Source organism: Pongo pygmaeus, chromosome 20, assembly GCF_028885625.2.
Source record: "Pongo pygmaeus isolate AG05252 chromosome 20, NHGRI_mPonPyg2-v2.0_pri, whole genome shotgun sequence".
Taxonomy (NCBI): domain Eukaryota; kingdom Metazoa; phylum Chordata; class Mammalia; order Primates; family Hominidae; genus Pongo; species Pongo pygmaeus.
Window position 1 is genome coordinate 16,964,330 of NC_072393.2, and position 23,300 is coordinate 16,987,629.

General features: G+C 50.3%; 1 protein-coding gene across 1 annotated transcript; it reads right to left on the reverse strand.

Annotated features, from left to right (window-relative positions):
• Positions 1-61: 61 nt before the first annotated feature.
• Positions 62-22,985, reverse strand: SLC35E1 (solute carrier family 35 member E1). The gene is made up of 6 exons (XM_054465897.2): positions 22,505-22,985; positions 22,072-22,142; positions 18,591-18,728; positions 17,080-17,205; positions 5,366-5,611; positions 62-4,141 (listed from the first exon to the last, which is right to left on the reverse strand). The coding sequence occupies exons 1-6, from the start codon at positions 22,923-22,925 to the stop codon at positions 3,911-3,913; spliced, it is 1,233 nt and encodes a 410-aa protein (XP_054321872.1). The 5' UTR covers positions 22,926-22,985; the 3' UTR covers positions 62-3,910.
• Positions 22,986-23,300: the final 315 nt, after the last annotated feature.

The following is a 23,300-nucleotide window of genomic DNA, read 5'->3' on the forward strand; positions in this document are numbered from 1 at the left end:
GCTGGGCACACTGAAGACAGGGCCACTCAAAAAGAGACCCTCGCTGACAAATCAGGACCAATTTTGATTCCCTGGAAACCATCATTTATTTTTGGTAAATGCCAGTGAGGAATATACACGTCATTCCTGCAGAAAAGTCTATAGCATTTAAGTCTTGAAAACAGGTGACAATTGAAAAAAATTATAATATTTTCAGGTCTTTTAATAATTTAATATTCTGTGTCCTTCAGGCTGTGAGACCCTAAGGTATTGGGGTCTGGTAATGTCCCAGCTATAGCAAAGGGCCTGTTGGGTGATGCAGGACAAATACACAGCAAAATTCAGAAACTGCAAGTGCTTCCTCACTTGAACGGATCTGGCTTGTCCCCTTTGTGATAGGGGCTTGACTGTTCCTAGAATGAATGACTTAAAATAAGGTGGTTAAAAATTCTGCAGTGAGTCTTGCCATGGTGAACAAACATGATTCAGAAATGCCTCCTTCTATAAAATGAAGGAGCTGGGTTGGAGTCAGTATTACCAGCCAGACCATACCCTGGATGGGTAAAGGAAATTCTCTACCACAGAGCCCAGCAGTGAGGAGGCTGAGAGGAAGGCAGGCCTGCAGATGAAAGTGTGGGAGTGGAGCATGTGGGTCGGGCACTGTCCGGCTGGGAAAAACCAGCCTTCAAGAGGCCATTGTCAATCAGGCTGGGCACGGTGGCTCATGCCTGTCATCCTAGCACTTTGGGAGGCCAAGGCAGGTGGATCATTTGAGGCCAGGAGTTTGAGAACAGCCTGGCCAACATGGCGAAACCCTGTCTCTACTAAAAACACAAAAAATTAGCCAGGTGTGGTGGTGCATGCCTGTAATCCCAGCTACTCGGGAGGCTGAGGCACGAGAATCACTTGAACCCGGGGGATGGAGGTTGCAGTGAGCTGAGATTGCACCACTGCACTCCAGCCTGGGCAACAAAGCAAGACTCCATCTCGGCGGGGGGCAGGGGATGTGGACCTCCAAGTCTCAGAAATACATGTTTGTCTTTTGATCTGCTGATCTGGTGTAACGTGATTGCCTCATTCATTCCAGTGTACGTACTTGCTGTAAATTTATATACAGAATTAAATAGCCCATTTATTAATTTATAAACCATAATAAAACCAGACAGTCATTTCCCCTCACCAGCAGATCTTGCATTGGAAAAGGAAAATAATATACAAATTTCAGCAACTTCAGAGATTTCATGAAGCCTGAATGGAGGTCGAATTCATTCTGGAGTTCAATGATATGTTCAAAGAATCAGGTACTATATATAATCATATATAGACAACTCCCATAATATCTCCGCAGTGCAAAATTATCCCTGTTTCTTGTCATTCACCAGTGAGAAAAATCCAACTGCAGACTTGACTGCCTTCGGTGAAGGCAGACGGCAAGTTCTTCTGACAAATGACACCCTTTGGGTTTGAATCTTCACGTTTTACACAGCAGTTGTCTCAGCTTGGGACCAAAGTATTTACAAAGCAAACGAACAAGAGACGAAGCAACAGGGACACTTCTGAGGCCGGTGGTGCAGAAACTCACCGCCAAACAGGGTGGGGGGCCAGTCACCTCTTCAGGAGTGTCCCATGTGTCAGCTGACATAACATCTTAAATATAGAATTCCAATTGAAAGAAAAACAAACAACAACAACAAAAAAAACACGAGCCAAGCATAAGCGATGTTACTTCCTCTCTGAACAGGGAAACATCTCGCTCACTGGGAGATAAAAGGTAAACCTCTCATTTGCTGCTCTCTTCCCCTAAGTGCCAGCAAGAAGCTGGGTGTGGTGATGAAGAAAGAAGGCAGCCATCACCTAAGACCCCACAAGCCAAGTTGTGGTCCCCTCCGTGAGAGCACGGTCCTTTCATGAAGCCGTAAAAGAGACCACAGCTCGGACCTGAGCACTCAGGGTTACCTACTGGGGTCTTGTCATATTCCTTATGTTGATTTCTGCCAAGAATCAAACTGATTCCTTTTTTCTTTGAGACAGAGTCTCACTCTGTCACCAAGGCTAGAGTGCAGTGGTGTGATCTCAGCTCACTGAAACCTCCACCTCCTGGGCTCAAGTGATTCTCCTGCCTCAGCCTCCCAGGTAGCTGGGATTACAGGTGCCCAACATGCCTGGCTAATTTTTGTATTTTTAGTAGAGATGGGGTTTCACCATGTTGGCCAGGGTGGTCTCAAACTCTAGTGATCCGCCCACCTCAGCCTCCCAAAGTGCTAAGATTACAGGCGTGAGCCACCACACCTGGCCCCAAACTGACTCCTGACCAAAGAATCTGATTTGGCAAACCAAATCTTAGTGCAGTGTTCGCTCTTCGTCCCCTTACCCAGAACATGATTCAGATCCTAACATAAACACAAAAACAGGTCAGGGAACCAAAACACTGTGGTCTTGTCTATTATACAAAATATTGAGATAATGTTCACGATTTATTCTGTTTTCAGCAATTGTGACAATTTTGAAGCTTCTCTCGAAGCTTCGAAACACTTCATTATTTCCTACTAAATACCAAAATGTGTCACACAGGCATCACCAGTGGGAACTTGGGTTTTTTTTTTTTTTTTTTTGAGACGGAGTCTCGCTCTGTTACCCAGGCTAGAGTGCACAATCTCGGCTCACCACAACTTCTGCCTCCCAGGTTCAAGTGATTTGCCTGCCTCAACAGCCTGAGTAGCTGGGACTACAGGCGCGCGACACCACGCCCGGCTAATTTCTGTATTTTTAGTAGAGATGGGGTTTCACTATGTTGGCCAGGCTGGTCTCGAACTCCTGACCTCGTGATCCGCCCATCTTGGCCTCCCAAAGTGCTGGGATTACAGGTATAAGCCACCGTGCCTGGCTGGGGAACTTTGTTTTTAAACGTTTACAAACAAAAAGATTTTCGATGCATAGGCCAGTCCTAGTGCATCCCATAATGGGGACCAAGGCAAAAACACACACACACAACTACAAAATATTCCCTAGAAAAATGCAAGATCCTCCGACAATCAAGATCTCTCTACCAAACAACCTACCAAGTCATCACGGAAGAAGTGAAGATGCCTCTCAAAAGACACGTGCCGCAGAAATAGAGCTTGAAATACTGAACATGATTTCTTGAAGATCCTTCTCACCACCCCAAGAGAAGCACCCTGCTCTGGTGAGGGAAGAGGAGGCAAAGGAGAAGAGAGCAGTTTCCCTTCCATCTGGATCTGAGTGGATGCCAACCCTGACGTGCAGGGCAGAGCACCAGGCTGCAGGAACTGGATGCTAATTGCAATTGCTTTTTGCTTTGGAACATTTGCCAGGAACTTGTGAACTGCTAAGGGGATGACCAGGAAACTGGATCCATCTCTGTGGCTGGGGATGTTTTGAATGATTCTCGCGGGCTCCGTTTGCTTGGTGACCCTGTTGGTCCTATGTGTATCTGCGCCAGGGAATTCAAGTAGCCAGTCTGACGTTCTCAAGCACCGCCCTGGACACCCCCACTGCCAGCTCATGGTCTACAGCCACAGTGACCCCAGCTTTTCACACAGGTCCTGAATGTTATCTGGAATGCAGACACAAGTTCTGTGAGCTACACTGCTTGGGGAATAATTCCATATGGAAAGGTACAACGTGGCCAAGATCTCCGCAGGGACACGGCCCTCAGATGACAGACTCCAGGAAGAAAGAGCATGAGACACTGGTCTCTGTTTAGGTTTGCTCAGAGCTCACGGCCGTCTGCACTGCAGGCAACGCATCCTCCTGTGGCTCACGGGGGGCCAGGAACCCCAGGGCTTCTGATGGAGAGTTATGCACCATCCCCTCGGCTGGGTTGTACATTCACTGATTGTCAGAAGTTTCTGATACTGCTGTGGGGGCCGGGGAAGGAGTCACAGAACAGTCTGGCCCTGTCCTCTGGACTCTACACATCATAGCGGTTCAAACTGTACGAGTTTGGGTAGCTCTGCCGGCTGTACTGGAAGTGGTCTGTTAAGATGTTGTTGCGGCCGTACTGATAGTCCCCGTGCTGGGGGAAGAGGAGGCCGTTGTGGGGCTTCTCCAGTGGGCTCCGGTGGCGCTCCTTGCCGCTCAGGTCTGCTGTAGTGACAGGGAGGAGGTGCTTCCTGGCTTGCTGGTTTGCATCGTACTTGGTCTGTGCCAGAAAGAGCCAGAAAGAGAGCAATGAGACAGGACACACCGGGGCATAAGGAAGAGCTCATAATTCAAAGTCAATCAACTGGCTGGCTGCGGTGGCTCACACCTGTAATCCCAGCACTTTGGGAGGTCGAGGCGGGAAGATCACCTGAGCTCAGGAGTTTGAGACCAGCCTGGGCAACATGGCAAAACCCCGTTTCTACTAAAAATACAAAAAATTAACTGGGTGTGGTGGCGTATGCTGTAGTCCCAGCTACTCAGGAGTTCTGAGGCACAAGAATCGCTTGAACCCAGGAGGCAGAGGTTGCAGTGAGCTGGGATCATACCACTGCACTCCAGACAGAGCAAGACGCTGTCTCAAAAAAAAAAAAAAAAAAGTTAACCTCCGGGGCCGGCATAAGTCACAGGGCTTGAGCAAGGAAAGCAGACATGAATGGACCAGACCACAGTGCATAGACAGACTCAGAAGACAAGTCCTTGGCCAGGTGCAATGGCTTATGCCTGTAATCCAAGTGCTTTGGGAGGCCCAGGCGGGAGGATCACTTGAGGCTAGGAGTTGGAGACCAGACTGGGCAAAATAGAGAGACCCCATATCTGCATGTGTTAAGAAACAAATGAAGAGGCCAGGTGTGGTGGCTCATGCCTGTAATCCCAACACTTTGGGAGGCCGAGGCAGGTACATCACCTGAGGTCAGGAGTTGGAGGCTGGCCTGGCCAACATGGTGAAACTCCATCTGTACTAAAAATACAAAAATTAGCCGGGTGTGGTGGTAGGCGCCTGTAGTCCCAGCTACTCGGGAGGCTGAGGCAGGAGAACTGCCTGAACCTGGGAGGCGGAGGTTGCAGTAAGCTGGGATGGAGCGCTACTGCAATCCAGTCTGGGTGACAGAGCGAGACTCCATCTCAAAAAAAAAAAGGAAAGGAAGGCAAGCCCTCCCTGTTGGCCATCCCATGTGCTTACACTGCACTAAACAGAGCCTTTGAGAGGAGGGAGGGAAAACCCCAGCTGAGACACAGCCGGAATGATCTGAGGACCTGAGGTTGCCTATGCAGGAAAAAGGAAGCCAGAGTGGGATGGGGCTGCGCCAAGATCATAAACCAGTCAGTGGCAAAGCTTCGACGTACAGCCCCAGCCTTGAGCGCCCGGGAGGCCCTTCCTTTTCTGACTTCCTGGGTGTTGAGGAGCCTGGTTCCGTCCCTGCCCAGCCTCCCCCACTCTCACCTTGTTATAGAGGAAGACCCCCAGGATGGCGGTCATCATGCCCAGGACGTTGGTGCTGGTGACTGGGTTACGCAGCATGATCAGGGACACCGTGATGACCATGATTCTCTTGGTGGCATTGGCGACCGAGTAGCTCAGGGGGCTAACGAGGTTGAGGATGCTGAAGGCGATTACATTCTGGGCAAAGTTACAGAAGCCGCTGACAGCCAGGAGCAGAAGCGTCCAGGGCCACTGGTAGACGTAGGTCTGCAGAGACCGGAAGGTAAAGACAGCACTTCAGTGGGCGGCGGTGACCCTGCCTCCCTGTATCCACCTGGCAGAGTTAGGGGGAAGGGATACGGAGGGGCTCGTCTGGAGCCTCATGGTCCACAGGCAGCCAGCCCAGGTGTGTCACCAAGAGACACTAGGTACTTTAGGTCCATGACCTCAGAACCTCATGACACCACACGGCACGGGAATCACCCGCTGTCTCCTGTCAAGGAAACAGGTGAAGCCAGGTCCCCAAAGGGCACCAAGCAAGATGTAAGCCAAAGCCTTCCCTGGCAGTGAACAGCCAGGAACTCTGGGTTTGGCAAAGCAGGGGTCTGCTTGTTGGACACAATGCATTCTACAGGGTTGGAGGTCCTGGGAAGGTGGCTGTGAGCCTGCGAAGTACCTGGTAATACGAAAGCCACGGGTCTGTACCTATTGCTGCGAGGTTGAAACAGAATCATCGCTTTTGAAGTGCTTTACAACAATCTCAACCCAAACAAACACAAGAGGTGATGTTACCATCAACAGCTGAGGCCAGGTGCAGTGGCTCATGCCTGTAATCCCAGCACTTTGGGAGGCCGATGCAGCTGGATCACCTGAGATCAGGAGTTCAAGACCAGCTTGACCAACATGGTAAAACTGTGTCTCTACTAAAAATACAAAATTAGTCGGGTGTGGTGTGGTGGTGCATGCCTGTAATCCCAGCGGAGGCAGGAGAATCCCTTGAACCTGGGAGGTGGAGGTTGCAGTGAGCGGAGATTGCACCACTGCACTCCAGCTTGGACAACAAGAATGAAACTCCATTTCAAAAAAACAAACAAAAAAACCAGTTTAGGTTGGGCATGGTGGCTCATGCCTGTAATCCCAGCACTCTGGGAGGCTAAGGAAGAAAAATCATTCGAGGGCAGCCTGGGCAACACAGTGAGACCGTGTCTCTACAAAAAAAATAAAAAATTAGCCAGGCATGGTGGTGCACACCTGTGGTCCCAGCTACCTGGGAGGCTGAGGTGGGAGGATCGCTTGAGCCCAGGAGTTCAAGGCTGCAGTGAGCTACCATGGCGCCATAGCACTCCAGCCTGGGCGACAGTATAAGACACTGTTTCAAAAAAACCCCACAAAACTTTACCATCTGATCCTGACCAGAATGAGGCCATTCTGATTAAGGAATCCAGAAATCAAGAAATCACAACTAGCAGACATCAGGGCCATGGAATCCCCCAAAGAGCCTAGGCTGGTCCCAGGACAGGCAGACAGGTGAGAACCAGGTAGACACTGCCCTGTAGGCCAATTTCCAGGCCACGCTGACCTTGGCCGCAGGAGGACAGAGCTGGCTCAGCCCAGGGCGACCATGATTGGCGGCCCTGCTGGAGCTGCAGGATGTCTACCTGACTCCATCTCCACTGCATTCCAAGAGAGAAGGATCACACAGTCCTCTCAAATGCAAGGAAGACACGCTTAGGCGACCAGCTCAATGTCAACCAACTCAAGACTTGAACTCCCAAATGCAAATCCATTTACCTGTGCCATACACCCTGCAGCTTCTGCGGGTAACCTCACTGGAGGAATAGCCCCTGTAATATATACGAGCCCACCAGGATGCCTTCATGTTGGGCCAGCCTGTTCTCCCAGGGGTTGCTCTCTAAGGTGATCAGTTAGGACTTCCATGCTATTTTCTTCCTGCTTGCATAGATATCTAGCTTCTGGGAAAGGAACCCAACCAATCTGGCTTAAAACAAAAAAAAGATACATAATAAAATGGACTGATTTGTCTGCACGGTGCACAATTCCAGGCATTTTTTTTTTTTTTTTTTTTTTTGAGACAGAGTTTTGCTCTGTTGCCCAGGCTGGAGTGCAGTGGCGCTATCTCTGCTCACTGCAAGCTCCACCTCCCGGATTCACGCCATTCTCCTGCCTCAGCCTCTTGAGTAGCCGGGACTACAGGTGCCTGCCACCGCGCCCGGCTAATTTTTTGTATTTTTAGTAGAGACGGGGTTTCACCGTGTTAGCCAGAATGGTCTCAATCTCCTGACCTCGTGATCCACCTGCCTCGGCCTCCCAAAGTGCTGGGATTACAGGCATGAGCCACCGCGCCTGGCCAATTCCAGGCATTTTAACAAATGCATCAATTCATGGAACCACCACGACCATCGGGGATTAGGACACTCCTGGGGGGCTTCTCTTTTGTCCTAACCCCCTCTTCCTAAACCTGGCAACCATCCATGTTTTCTGTCACGATCCGTGTGTCCTTGGGAGACTGTCATGGAACTGGAATCACATGGCTGGGAACCTTCGGAGACAGGCTGCTTTCACTCAGTGTGGCAACTCTGCCATTCATCCAGGTTGTGAGGGACAAGAGTTGGTACCTTTTCATTGCTGAGTAATGCTCCACTGTGTGTAACATTCCATGTACTGAAGTTTTTTGTTTTGTTTTGTTTTGTTTTGAGACGGAGTCTCACTCTGTCACCTAGGCTGCAGTGCAGTGGCGGGATCTCTGCTTACAGCAAGCTCTGCCTCCCTGGTTTACGCCATTCTCCTGCCTCAGCCTCCTGTGTAGCTGGGACTACAGGAGCCCGCCATCATGCCTGGCTAATTTTTGTATTTTTAGTAGAGACGGGGTTTCATCGTGTTAGCCAGGATGGTGAAGTTTTTTTTTTTGAGATGGAGTTTTGCTCTTGTCACCCTGGCTGGAGTGCAATGGTGTAATCTCAGCTCACTGCAACCTCTGCCTCCTGGGTTCAAGTGATTCTCCTGTCTCAGCCTCCCAAGTAGTTGGGTTTACAGGCAACCACCACCATGCCCAGCTAATTTTTGTATTTTTAGTAGAGATGGGGTTTCACCATGTTGGCCAGGCTGGTCTGGAACTCCTGACCTCAGGTGATCCGCCCACCTTGGCCTCCCAAAGTGCTGGGACTACAGGTGTGAGCCACCGCGCCCGGCCTATTTTTTCTTGAGACGGAGTCTCCCTCTGTCACCCAAGTTGGAGTGCAGTGGCGCGATCTCGGCTCACTGCAACCTCTGCCTCCTAGGTTTAAGCAATTCTCCTGCCTCAGCCTCCCAAGTAGCTGGGACTACAGGTGTGCCCCAACACACCTGGCTAATTTTTGTATTTTTAGTAGAGAAGGAGTTTCACTATATTGGGCAGGCTAGTCTTGAACTCCTGACCTCAAGTGATCCACCTGGCTCGGCCTTCCAAAGTACTGGGATTGGATTATATGCATAAGCCACTGCACCCGGCCATCTGTCCATTGTCTTCTGATCTAATTTCTCTCTTGTTGTTTAAATTGGATAATGCAGACTGATTTATCTTCAAGTTATTGGCTCCTTCCTCTCTTACCTCCATTCCGCTTTTGAGTCCATCCCTTGAGTTTTTTTTTTTTTTGAGATGGACTCTCGCTCTGTCACCCAGGCTGGAGTGCAGTGGCATGATCTTGGCTCACTGCAACCTCCGCCTCCCGCGTTCAAGCAGTTCTCCTGCCTCAGCCTCCTGAGTAGCTGGGATTACAGGCACGTGCCACCACGCCCAGCTAATTTTTGTATTTTTAGTAGAGACGGGGTTTCTCCATGTTGGTCAGGCTGGTCTTGAACTCCTGACCTCGTGATCCACCTGCCTTGGCCTCCCAAAGTTCTGGGATTACAGGCGTGAGCCACCACGCCCAGCCAATCCTGTGAGTTTTTAAGTTAACTGTCTTCCATTTAAAAATTTCTGGCCTCCAGCCTGGCCAACATGGCGAAACCCCATCTCTACTAAAAATATAAAAATTAGCCAGGCGTGGTGGCAGGCGCCTGTAATCCCAGTTGCTCGGGAGGCTGAGGTAGGAGAATCACTTGAGCCTGGGAGGCAGAGGTTGCAGTGAGCCGAGATTGCGCCATTGCACTTCAGCCTGGGTGACAGAGCAAGACTCTGTCTAAGGGAAAAAAAAAAAAATTTCTAGCCAAGTTTGGTGGCTCATGCCTATAGTCCCAGCACTTTGGGAGGCCGAGGCGGGTGGATCACTTAAGCCCAGAAGTTTGAGACCAGACTGGGCAATATGGCAAAACCTTCTTTCTACAAAAAATATACACACACACACACAGTTAACCAGGTATGCTAGTGTGAACCTGTAGTCCCAGCTACTCAAGAGGTTGAGGTGGGAGGATCACTGAGCCCAGAGAAGTTGAGGTGGCAGTGAGCTGTGATTGCACCACTGCACTCCAGCCTGAGCACAGAATGAGACCCTGTCTCGAAGGAATTTTAAAAACTTCCATTTGGTTCTTCACTCTATCTTGTATCTGTTCACATTTGTTTCCAGAGTCTACTTTGCTCCTTGGAGCACGATGGTAATCACTGCTTTAAAGTGTTTGTCTGATAATCCCAACATCTGTGTCATTGCACTGTTGGCCCTTGTTGATTGTCTTTTCCCAACCACCTGGAATTTCCTGGTTCTTTGTAAACTATGTAATTTTGGCTGGAATCCCGGGCATTTAGCATATTATAAAAGTCTGGGTCTTATTTAAATCCTATGAAGAATGCTGATGTTTTGTTTTAGCAGGCAATTGATGATGCTGGGTTCAGGCTGCAGGCTTGACCAGCCTTCTGTGGGTTGTGGTTCCAATGTCAGTTATGTTTTCAAAGCCTTTCCAGTGGTATTTGGCTCTGTCCTGAGTCTGTGCCGCCCATGGTCAGTCTGAAAGCCGAGCGGTGGTCTCTCCCACAGTTCTGTTCTCAGTCTTTGCTATGCTGTTTAAGATCTGATCCTCACATGTGTGATGCTCAGGGGCGAGCCTGGGATTCCATGGGCGACTTTATGAGGTCGCTGTCCTCAGCTCCTCCCTCCACACAATCTCCTGAGTACTTTCCAGTTTCCTAGTCCCTCCCTTTCATGGCCCTCCGGTCAGAAAGCTGAGGTTTAATCACCGCACTCTGCTGTTCACTTCCTGTGATTACACCCCCATTTGAGGGTCAAGCAGTGACAGTACGGAGAGAGAACAAGCTGCAGAAGGGTTCATCCCTTCCTCTGAGGACTATATTTCCTCAAACTGCAGAGGAAGAGTCCCCTCTCTCAGGGTTTTAGGTGGCTGTGGAACCTGCTGCTGCTGCCACCAACATAGGATTGTCAGGGGCCTGGGAAGCAAGAGATGAAGGCAAAAAAGAAAATAGAAAAAAACCTTACAGACAGCCAGGCATGCTGGCTGGCGCCTGTAATCCCAGCACTTTGGGAGGCTGAGGTGGGGAGATGATCTGAGGTCAGGAGTTCGAGACCAGCCTGGCCAACATGGTGAAACCCTGTCTCTACTAAAAACACAAAAATTAGCCGGGAGTGGTGGTGCGCGCCTACAATTCCAGCTACTCAGGAAGCTGAGGTGGGAGAATCGCTTGAACCTGGGAGGCGGAGGTTACAGTAAGCTAAGATCGTGCCACTGCACTCCAGTCTGGGTGACAGAGTAAGACTCCATCTCAAAAAAACAAAACAAAACAAAACAAAAAAAAAACAAAAAAACAACAAAGAGAAAAAGCCTAACAGGCATCCAGGTGTGGTGGCTCACACCTGTAATCCTATCTCTTTGGGAGGTCAAGGCGGGCAGATCATCGGGAGTTCAAGACCAGCCTGGCCAACATGGTGAAACCCATCTCTACTAAAAAAAAAAGAATACATAAAAATTAGCTGGGCATGACGGCATGTGCCTGTAATCCCAGCTATATGGGAGGCTGGGGCAGGACAATCTCTTGAACCCTGGAGGCAGAGGTTGCAGCAAGCTGAGATCACGCCACTGCACTCCAGCCTGGGCAACAGATCAAGACTCCATCTCAAAAGAAAAGAAAACAAAAAGCCTAACAGGGGATTTCCTCCATTCTCTCTGAGGGTTAGGAGTTTCCTTTCCCATTCTCCAGACTCCAAGCAGAGAACATCTCTGTTCTCATTCAGTGCCCGCATCTACCTTCTGAGCTGCCTCATGTCCAGGCTGAAGACGCAGGACGAAGAAGAATGGCAAACTCACCGCTGGCTCCAAGGCACTCTGAATTCTGGTCTTTCCCCCGGCCATCTGCCTGCTACCATTAATTTCTCGGTTCTCAAGTAGCTGTTTCATGCATTCTGTCCAAGTTTTGAAACCAGGCCACCTGCTCCAGAGTCTAGGAATCCCCGCCTGTCTTTTGCCAAGCCATTTGGCAACTGGGCCAGGCGTCTCTGGGAACTGCCCACTCCAGCCTTTGATTCTTGGTAGACTGGAGAGCAGCAGGCACCAGCTGACATTCTCTCATCTCATCCTCTTCCCACCTGTTCTGGAGAACAGGACTGTGACGGTGCTAACTAACCTGCTGTCTGTGTAGTCTATGTGGGAGACACAAGACAAAGAGGGGGAACCCAGACATATGGGAACCCCATCTTCAGACTGCAATATTAGTGAATACGGTGTGTGCCTAGGGCTGCTATTAAAATATACAAAGTCATGCTCATGTTAAAAAACATACGGGCCAAGTGTGGTGGCTCACAGCTGTAATTCCAGCACTTTGAGAGGCCAAGGCGGGATGATGGCTTAAGGCCAGGAGTTCAAGACCAACCTAGGCAACAGTGGAAGACAGTCTCTACGAAAAAAAAAAAAAACCAAACAAATAAAACACCACCAAACATAACATACATAGCCTCAACTAAAAAAAAAAGATTACTTAAGGTATTACAACAACAACAAAAAAGATAATGTCTAGACCAACAATAACAACACAAAATGTCCTAAGTGCAAGAAAAACTAAGACAAAAAACCACAGCAAAAGCCTGTATGTTCCTGTCCATGTGTGGACACATCCATACTCTAATGAGCTGTAACACAGAACAGCAGAGGAACTGACAGGAAACCCACTGACACTATTACACAGCTGTACAAGAAATGAGAAAGGCCTTCTATGTCGTTATGAAGAGCTCTCCAGGATGATGAGATGAAATGAACAAGGTGCAGAATAGTTCAGCTCCCCTTCAGTATCCATGGAGGACTGGTTCTAGGGACCCCTGCGGATGCCAAAATCTACAGATGTTCAGGTCCCTTTTATATAGTATTTGCATGTAATCCATGCACATCCTCCCATATACTTGAAATCATCACTAGATTACTTAATGCTATACAAATAATTGTTATACTGTATTATTTTAAAATATCTTATTCTTTATTATAGTATTTTGTTTTTCTACCATATATTTTCAATTCGCAGTTGGTTGAATCCCCTAGTGTAGAACCCACAGATATGGAAGGATGACTGTATATTTATATTTATTTTTGAGATAGGGTCTTGCTCTGTCTTGCTGGCTGGGGTGCAGTGGCTCAAACATGGCTCACTGCAGCTTTGACCTTCCCGGGCTCAAGTGATCTTCCCAGCTCAGGCTCCCAAGTAGCTGGGACTACAGGCATGTGCCACCATGACAGGTTAAGTTTTGGTTTTGTTTTACGTAGAGATGGGGTTTCGCCATGTTGACCAGGCTGGTCTCAAACTCCTGAGGCTAAAGCAGTCTGCCTGCCTCTGCCTTCCAAAATACTGGGATTACATGTGTGAGGCACTGTGCCTGACCTGTAAATTTAAAAAGCTACTTTTTGAGCTGGGCGTGGTTGCTCACACCTATAATTCCAGCACTTTGGGAGGCCGAAGTGGGTGGATCACCTAACGTCAGGAGTTTGAGACTAGCCTGGCCAACATGGTGAAACCCTACCTCTACTAAAAACACACAAAAAATTAGCTGGGTGTGGTGGGGGGTGTCTGTAGTCCCAGCTACTCGGGAGGCTGAGGCAGAAGAATTGCTTGAATACGGGAGTCGGAGGCTGCAGTGAGCCGAGAACATGCCATTGCATTCTAGCTTAGGAGACAGAGAAACTCTGTCTCAAAAAATAAAATAAAATAAAATAAAATAAAATAAAATAATAAAATAAAAAGCTACTCTGTGTGTAATAAGGACAGAGGGTGATTATACATGCAAATTTGCTTATATTTGCAAAAATATGGAACAGGTGAACTAGGAGCCTAAGAAATGTTATCCATGGTCGGGGAGGGGACAGGGTGGAGAGTACAGGAATCATGGCCAGACTTCTTCATTTTTTTTATTTTTATGAGACACAGTCTTGCTTTGTCACCCAGGTTGGAGTGCAGTGTCGTGATCTCAGCTCACTGCAACCTCTGCCTACCTAGTAGCTAGGATTATAGGCGTACGCCACCACACCAGATAATTTTTAAATTTTTTCTAGAGATGGGGTTTCCCCACGTTGGCCAGGCTGGTTTCGAACTCCTGGCCTCAAGGGATCCACCCACCTCGATCTCCTGAAGTGCTGGGATTCCAGGTGTGAGCCACCGCACCCAGCCTGCAAAGAAATACTAACCTTCTCTCAGCGCTCCAGCTGCAATTGTGCTGTGGGAATGCTCACTCTGAAGCGATTATATGAGTGAGTGTACAGTAGAATAACATCAGTGAATAACTGGGGTAGAATAAGCAACTAAGAAACGAGGAGCGGAACCAAGCATACCAGCGACGAGATCTAAATACGAAATTCAAAACAGCAAAGATCTGGACTGTTCAACTGAAAGTGACACTAATTGCTAGGAACTCTTTGCTGCTGCCCCAAGTGTGTACTTCCTAATTTTTCACAGTAAAGGCCTAACAACAATGACCACCCAGCAGCAAAAAGCACCCACGGCACCTGGATTTTGTCTCTAAACAGCACTCCCCACTAACAGCACCTGGAGTCCTGAAGGAGGGGCTGACTACAGCTCTGGGATGGGAAGTACACAAGGTGAAGGCGGGCATCCCGCTGGGCCAAACGCTGACCCACAGTGCTATAAGGGCAGGGAGCCAATCAGAAGGGCTCCAATGGCTAAGACAAAACAATTTTTTTTTTCTTTTTCTTCTTTTTTTTTAAGATGGAGTCTCGCTCTGTCGCCCAGGTTGGAGTGCAGTGGTGCGATCTTGGCTCACCGCAACCTCCGCCTCCCGGGTTCAAGCAATTCTCCTGCCTCAGCCTCCTGAGTAGCTGGGATTACAGGCGTGCGCCACCACACCTGGCAAATTTTTTGTATTTTCTGTAGAGATGGGGTTTCACCATGTTGGCCAGGCTGGTCTTGAACTCCTGACCTCAAGTGATCTGCCCACCTTGGCCTCCCAAAGTGCTGGGATTGCAGGCTCGAGCCACTGCGCCTGGCCAAGACAGGACAATTTGACTAGGAAAACGAATAATTCATGCAACTGACAAACACATAAAAGTTCACAATGATGCTGGAGAAAAAAAAGAGAACCCCTTCCCTACCCCCAAACAAAACCTCAACTCTGGTCAACATTTGGAGTAAGCTCCAACTCTCTATCCTGAAAATAAGTCATCAAAAGGAACAGTTAAGCATTAAACTGCCTTTCTCGTACCATACTTCAAGGTAACAAACTAGTCCTGGAAGATGGAAAGTTCTTCATAGAAGAGTTATGGCTCATCAATGTGAAATGAAAGTTAGAAAAGTGAGCCACGGTTTACTGACTGGGAAAACAGAGGCAATATCCACTACTTCAGCGAGCCGCGGTTTACTGACTGGGAAGACAGAGGCCACGTCCACTACTTCAGCGAGCCGCGGTTTACTGACTGGGAAGACAGAGGCCACGTCCACTACTTCAGCGAGCCGCGGTTTACTGACTGGGAAGACAGAGGCCACGTCCACTACTTCAGCGAGCCGCGGTTTACTGACTGGGAAGACAGAGGCCACGTCCACTACTTCAGCGAGCCGCGGTTTACTGACTGGGAAGACAGAGGCCACGTCCACTACTTCAGCGAGCCGCGGTTTACTGACTGGGAAGACAGAGGTCATGTCCACTACTTCAGCGAGCCGCGGTTTACTGACTGGGAAAACAGAGGTAAAACAGAGGTAATATCCACTACTTCAGCAGGTAGACCCAAGGATTAAAGATAAGAAATGTCACAAATCCAGCTAGACCACATTAAGACCTTGATAAATATTTACTTTTCCTTTCTAACTCGAGTCTGGAAGAATCGCCCTGGCCTCCTCCTCACCGCAGGCACTTGCATTCATTTATAACACATTCTCTGAAGGCAGAGCCTGCAGGTGGCAGAAAGATTCGATGTGGAGTAAATGGAAATAAGAGACCAGGGAGGAATTGAGCTGCACACAGTTTTCTTTCTTTCCTTCTTTTTTTTTGAGACGGAGCTTCACTCTTGTTGCCCAGGCTGGAGTGCAGTGGTGCGATCTCGGCTCACTGCAACCTCTGCCTCCCGGGTTCAAGCGATTCTCCCACCTCAGCCTCCCAAGTGGCTGAGACTACAGGCGTGCACCACCACGCCTGGCTAATTTTGTATTTTTAGTAGAGACAGGGTTTCACCATATTGGTCAGGCTGGTCTCAAACTCCTGACCTCAAATGATTCACACACCTTGGCCTCCCAAAGTGCTGGGATTATAAGTGTGAGCCACCGCACCCAGGCAGCGCACGTTTTTCTTTTTTTCTTTTTTTTGGACACGGAGTCTCGCTCTGTCACCCAGGCTGGAGTGCAGTGGCACTATCTCGGCTCACTGCAACCGCCACATCCTGGGTTCAAGCGATTCTTCTGCGTCAGCCTCCCAAGTAGCTGGGACTACAGGCACGAGCCACCATGCCTGGCTAATTTTTGTATTTTTGGGAGAAACAGGGTGTCACCATATTGGCCAGGCTGGTCTCAAACTCCTGACCTCGTGATCCGCCCGCCTTGGCCTCCCAAAGTGCTGGGATTACAGGCGTGAGCCACTGCGCCCAGCCTTTTTTTTTTTTTTTTTTTTGGCCAGTGCATAGTTTTCAAAGTTCCAGGGTTGTCAAGGCACAGTGGCTCACATCTGTAATCCCAGCACTTTGGGAGGCCAAGGCAGATCTCTTAAGGCCAGGAGTTCAGGACCAGCCTGGGCAACATAGTGAGACCCTGTCTCTCCAAAAACAGTAAAAAAAACAAACAAAAACAAAAAACAAACAAAAAAAATTAGCCAGGCATGGTGGTACTCGCCTGCAGTCCCAGTTACTCGGGAGGCTGTGGGAGGATCGCTTGAGCCCCGGATTGAGGTCAAGGCTGCAGTGTGCCATGATTGTGCCACTGCACTCCAGCCCTGGCAACAGAGTGAGGTTCTGTCTCTAAAAAATAAACATTTAAAATAAAAAATGAGTAAAAATAAAAAGTCAATGTGCTATCTGGACTATACTGTCAGGAGGTGAAAGAGTCACCTTCTCTTCCTTGATGCTACTGGCGCACACACAGCAGCTATCAGCACCTGGGATCAAGCACACCAGAGAAGGAAACGCACAGGAAACCCACTTCCTCGATGGCGTGCACCGTCACCGTGAGGCATTACAGAGGGCTGACTGCTGAAAGGGCTGGCTGTCAGGTGCCCCAAAAACACCCCAATGTTAACATGCAGCTACAGCTCCTCAACAAAGCACCTATTCTGGAACTAGCCAAGAAAATGGCGTGTTCTTGGTGCTGTACAACTCACCAAGTCGCTGCTGACCAGGAAAGCTGAGAGGTCCACCAGAACCCAGGTGGGGATCATAAAGAAGACGGCGTGGCAGCCCAGGATGTTGAGCAGCCGGAGATGGTGGATCCGTGAATCTCGCAAGACCTAGAAAGGGAAAGCCTCTTTAGAGGGTGATTAAAACTATATGTGGCAAAAAGGGCTCCAGTGACTCAGGCCCCAAACACAGTGACTGGACATTAACCCCGACATCTGAGCTTGAACACCAAACCTGCAAGTGCATTTGTGAGGACATGCATAGCACAGGCCTGAAACAAGCACCATGCTCCACGCATAAATGACTGAGAAAAGGAAACAAAAATAAAACAGTAACACTCAGTGCTGGTGAGGATGATGTGAAGTAGGCACTCTGAAATTCCACTGGTTTGAGGCTAAATTGGTATAACCTTTCTAAAATACGACCAGACAAACTATATTAAGAGTGATTAATGTTTCATACCCTCTAACCTAAGAACTGTAAGCCTATCATAATGAAATAACTGAGACAGGAAAGCATCACACACGATTGTTTCTACATTACAATGAAAAGTTGGAAATAACTGGTATTTCCAATAGAGAAACTGCATTAACCGCGGTACCTGAAAAGTGTGTGATTATCACAGGAGTTAAGAGCAATAATTTTTTTTTTTTTTTTTTTTTTTGAGACAGGGTCTCACTCTATTCCTATTGCCTAGGCTGGTCTCAAACTCCTAGTCTCAAGTGATCCTCCTGCCTTGGCCTCCCAAAGTGCTGGGATTATAGATGTGAGCCACTGCACTAGGCTTCAACAAGTTTTAAAATCTTGTTTTAAATTGAAGTTTTTAGCTAGGCCTGGTGGCTAATGCCTGTAATCCCAGTGCTTTGCGAGGCTGAGGTGTGAGGATCACTTGAGCCTCGAAGACTGAGGCTGCAGTAAGCTATGATTGTGCCACTGCACTCCAGCCTGGGCGACAGTGAGCCTTGGTCTCAGTAAAAGAGCTTTTCTTTTTTTTCTTATTGAGCACATTAACTTTATAATAGAAAAACTTTTTTTTTTTTTTTCTGAGATGGAGACTCACTCTTGCCCAGGTTGGAGTGCAGTGGTGCAATCTCAGCTCACTGCAACCCCCGCTTCCTGGGTTCCAGCAATTCTTGTGCCTCAGTGTCTGGAGTAGCTGGGATTACAGATGCGTGCCTGGCTAATTTTTGTGTTTTTAGTAGAGATGGGGTTTTGCCATATTGGTTAGGCTGGTGTTGAACTCCTGGCCTCAAGTGAACCGCCCGCCTTGACCTCCCAAAGTGCTGGGATTATAGGCACGAGCCACTGCGCCTGGCCAGAAAAACAAACGATTTAAAAAGCAAAATGACAAACAGAAAATCAGCAGAATGGCAATCAAGATTTTTCTGCTCCAATAGCAAAGAAATTTCTACTCTGCCTGTTTTCCCAATGCCACCAGCTTGCTGCCCGCACACCCCTGAAACCCCATGCATGTCTGCTGATGGTGACCAAATACCTTTTTGGAGAAAATGTTCTGAAGCGAGAAGCACAGCGTGGCAGCGAGGGCGCTGACGAGTCCCCACATGTCAAAAGACAACTCGGTGACGGTGGCCAGCAGGACACCGCTGATGATGGGGATGAGTGACAAGTATACCTGCAGGAAGAGGTCATCAAGAAAGGCTCACAGGCCAGACTAGAGCTGGGCCGCATGCCACAGATGCCCAGGGAAGAGCCCCTCTCCTCCCTCAGCAAAGGGATACCACCTAACACTTTCAAAGTGGTGTTTGCTGTGCCAGTGATGCTCCGGTGGGTGGCTGGGGGCAGGTGGTTATCAGAGCGCCAGGGGTAGGGCTTATTTGTGGGTAGCCCCATCCCCATACTGTCACCCCCATTAAGAGCCTCTGCTCAGGGCCACAGCCCGGGGCTGGTCCTGACTCCACAGATCTATTCAGATGCCACTGATGCACCAGGGTTTGAAGCCCTGATCCTCTATAAGGCTCCCCCATGCCCTCTTTTTAAAAAATAGTTTTTTTGAGACCAAGTCTCGCTCTGTCACCCAGGCTGGAGTGCAGTGGCACAATCGTGGCTCGCTGCAACCTCCGCTTCCCGGGTTCAAGCGATTCTCCTGCCTCAGACTCCCCAGTAGCTGGGATTACAGGGATGTGCCACCATGCCCGGCCAATTTTTTTGTACTTTTAGTAGAGACAGGATTTCGCCATGTTAGCCAGGCTAGTCTTGAACTCCTGACCCACGTCATCCATCCACCTTGGCCTCCCAAAGCACTGGGATTACAGGTGTCAGCCACCGTGCCCAGCCCCCATTCCCTCTTACTTCAGGCTCTTCCAGTATGGTTACTCCTGGCTGGCACACTCCACTGATGCCTTCTCCTCCCAGTGACCTTCTGCCTTCACAGAGAGAGCTTTCTCCAACCCACCTCCACCTTGGGAGGCTCCTGTGCTGTGTTCCCAGGGCCACTGCCTGGGCTTCCCCAGCAGAGAGCTCTCCACTCACTTTTTTTTTTTTGAGACGGAGTCTCGCTCTGTCACCAGGATGGAATGCAGTGGCGTGATCTCGGCTCACTGCAACCTCTGCCTCCCAGGTTCAACCAATTCTCCTGCCTCAGCCTCCCGAGTAGCTGGGACTACAGGTGCCTACCACCACGCCCAGCTAATTTTTGTATTTTTAGTAGAGATGGGGTTTTGCCATGTTGGCCAGGATGATCTCGATCTCTTGACCTCGTGATCTGCCCACCTTGGCCTCCCAAAGTGCTGGGATTACAGGCGTGGGCCACCGTGCCCAGCCTCTCCACCCACTCTGTCTGTTACATCATCCGGTCCCGTTAGTGTACAACCTTAGAGCAGGACCTTGTTCACTGCTTTATCCTGGTGCCTAGCACACAGTAGGCACCCAATAGCCGCTAGCTGAATGAACGAGTAGCAAACATAGTGACAGAGAGCCTTCTAGAAGGTCTGGCATGCAGGGCTAAACAACTCCCAACTTCCAGGATCCACAAGGATCCATTCCCGCATGTCCAGCTCTTCTCACTCTCGGCTCAATCCTGTCCTACAAAGAACACTCTTCACTTTGGGAGGCTGAGGAGGGCAGATCACTTGAAGTCAGGAGTTTGAGACCAGCCTGGCCAACATGGTGAAACCCTGTCTCTATTGAAAATACAAAAATTAGCCAGGAGTGATGGAACACGCCTGCAATCCCGGCTACTCGGGAGGCTGAGGCAAGAGTCGCTTGAACCCAGGAGGTGGAGCTTGCAGTAAGCTGAGATCGCACCACGGCACTCCAACCTGGACAACAGAGCGAGACTCTGTCTCAGAAAAACAAACGAACACTCTTAAGGAGAGGTAGGAGAGGTGGAGATTTTAGGAGGGAGTGGTCATGCCACAGGGAGGGCAGACTGAGGGCTGTGGACCTGAATTCCAGCTTCCCCAATACCAGGCTGTGGCCCTCAGGCACATGATTCTCCCCTCTCAGTCCATCTCAGGAAAACCCGAGATCAGGAATGATGACTACCAGCCTTATCTGCCTTGCAGGGCAGGCTCCTAGAAGTTATGATGTCATTATAATTAGTCTGGCTGCCTAACCGGGCCAATTCCCAGTCTTTCCTCACTGTGTGAAGTTCCGGCTCCTTGCCCAAGCTGGGTACAATGTCCCGTACAACGGGGAAACCTGATAAACACGATGATATCTGGTGATGCAGCTACACACCTCTGGGACAACTCTGACTTCTCAGGAGCCAAGTCACAGCCTGACATCACCCTGGGGGAGCAGGGCTACAGAGCACACACAGGTCTTGCTGGGACAAAGACAGGCGGGAATAAAAAAAAATCAGCCATAGGTGGCCCAATTTCTATAAGCCGATCCAGGGCACTGCCTCTCTGAGTTACATAAAATACAACATGCCAGAAACCAACCACTTGGAAAAGAGGCACGGTGTCCAGCATCAGCATGAAATGGATTCCAGCTGGGACAACAGGCGCCCAACTTCCACTTAAGGATACGGGATAAAGCTGTCTCTGGCTAAAGCCATGGCTATTCTTGCCCCAAGCCAGGAAATACCCTGGCTTGGCATCTTGAACAGAATTTGGACTGTGCCCAAAGCATCCTCCTTATGCAGCCCTGAGTCCTGTGTGCCGCTTTCGCTTCCATTCCCAGACCATCACAACTTCTGGCTGTTTTAATTTCTAAGACTTTGCTGGATTTTGCCAAGATCGAACTCCTTTGATCGTGTCTGGCTTCTGATCCCAGAGGTCCCCTGACAGATCTCTCTTGTAAAGAAGTGCAGTGGCTGACGCCTGTAATCCCAGCACTTTGGGAGGCTAAGGCGGACAGATCACTTGAGGTCAGGAGTTTGAGACCAGCCTGGCAACATGGTGAAACCCTGTCTCTATTAAAAATACAAAAAAATTAGCCAGGTGTGGTGGTGCACGTCTGTAGTCCCAACTACTTGAGAGGCTGAGGCAGGAGAATTGCTTGAACCTGGGAGGCGGAGGTTGCAGCGAGCTGAGATTGTGTCACTGGACTCCAGGCTGGGCAACAGAGTAAAACTCCGTCTCAAAAATAATAATAATAATAAAAAAAGTGAAAACCTAACCGACAGCGTTCTGATCCATCCATCCGTAGTCCCACTGGAAAGGCCACACATGGGGTGTATGGCCAAGATGTGACCAACCCATCACCTACCAGCAAACCCAGGTAGGGAATCAAAACGGGGAGGAAAACTGGATCTGAAAGGGACAACAGTGTTCTTCCTAAGACCACACAGCAGAGATCACAGAGGGACACATACTCCACACACCACTGCTGCTCACAGGGTGACTCTAGAACTTGAGTAGTAAAAGGCCACTGGAGAACTCTACACTGACTTCCCTATTTGACAGGAAGTCAGGCAGCCTGCAGACCAGGATCCTGACCACGTCACCAGTTGGCAACAGGGAGGAACCCCCTGGAGCTCCCATCTGCCCAGAGTCCCTGCCCGGGGTTACCTTGGTGCTCTGCTTCTCCTTCATAATGATCCGGGACAGGAGGACCACCCAGATGGGCATGGTGGCCTTGACTGCAAAGACAGGGAAGGGCACTCAGGGGGCTGCCTGAGTTCCAGGGCCCAACCTGTTCCACCTCCACGGCGGGATGGGAGGGCTTGGCAGCCCCTCACACCTCTTCACCCCTTCTCTTTCGGTAGGGCTTCCTCCTACCACGGCTGTTGTGGTCTGTCCTGCTTACCTCTCAGCTCTCTTCTCAGCCCCTCTTCTCCCTGAGAACCCCGTGCGTGTCCCTCCCCTACCAAAACCCTTGGCAGGCCCTCTGCTGACTTCTCAGTCCGGCGGGACGCGCCCCGAGCGGCGCACTCCTATCCATGCGCCCAAACCCGAAGCGGCGGGCCCGGCCGCTGCCCCCGAGGCCGGGCGCAGAACCTACCGGTGTGTGCATAGGACACGGGCACCTTCCAGATGCTGACGTGCGCTGACACGGACGCGAAGTACTTGCCGAAGGCGAGCGGCAGCACGTAGCGCGGGTAGAAGCGCGGCGGCAGCAGCGGGCCGGACGACGGATGCGGACTGGGTCCGGGGCCAGATACGGGCGGCGCCGGGGGCACGCGCCAGGCGCGCAACAGCGGCGGGAGCCCAGCGCACAGAGCCAGGATGTGGCACAGCGACACGGTCACCGGGAACGGGAAAGCGCTCAGGATCACCTTGTTGACCACGTTGCCGCCCGCGCTCAGCGCGTACCACAGCAGGCACAGCGCCGCCACCCGCGCGCCCTCTCGCGCCCCGCCACTGCTGCTCGCTGCGCCCGGGCCCCCGGCGCCAGGGCCCGCGCCCACCGCAGCCGCAGCCATCCTGCCCGAGCGGCCGCCCCTTCCAGCCCGTCCGACGGCCCGACGCCGGGCGGGGGCGGGGCTGGGCGGGGGCAGGCGCTCCGGTCTACGCCGTTTCCCATTGGTCGCTGCCTCTGCGCGTCATCCCCCCGCGCCGGCCGACGCGCGAGCCACACGTCTCGAGTGCAGGCCCAGTCCACTGTAGATGCGCTTCCGGCGGAGCCGAGGCCGGAAGCGGAAGAAGGGGACGCAGACCTGGATCCGAGCTGTGCCACCTGAGACGTGGGCGGTCCCAGTGACCGGGAGCCAGAGCTCGAACGGGATGGGCTAGCAGGAGCGCGGAGAGCTTCGCAGCGTCGGCGTCTGTGCGTGGGCCAAACATCAGGGCCTCGACCA

Coding starts and splice junctions, on each gene's coding strand:
- SLC35E1 (XM_054465897.2), bottom strand. CDS start 22,925: ATGGCTGCGGCTGCGGTGGGCGCGGGCCCTGGCGCCGGGGGCCCGGGC. Junction 17,206..18,590: donor AGAACATTTTCTCCAAAAAG/GTATTTGGTCAC, acceptor TTCCCTTTCTAG/GTCTTGCGAGATTCACGGAT. Junction 5,612..17,079: donor TCCTGGTCAGCAGCGACTTG/GTGAGTTGTACA, acceptor CGGTCTCTGCAG/ACCTACGTCTACCAGTGGCC.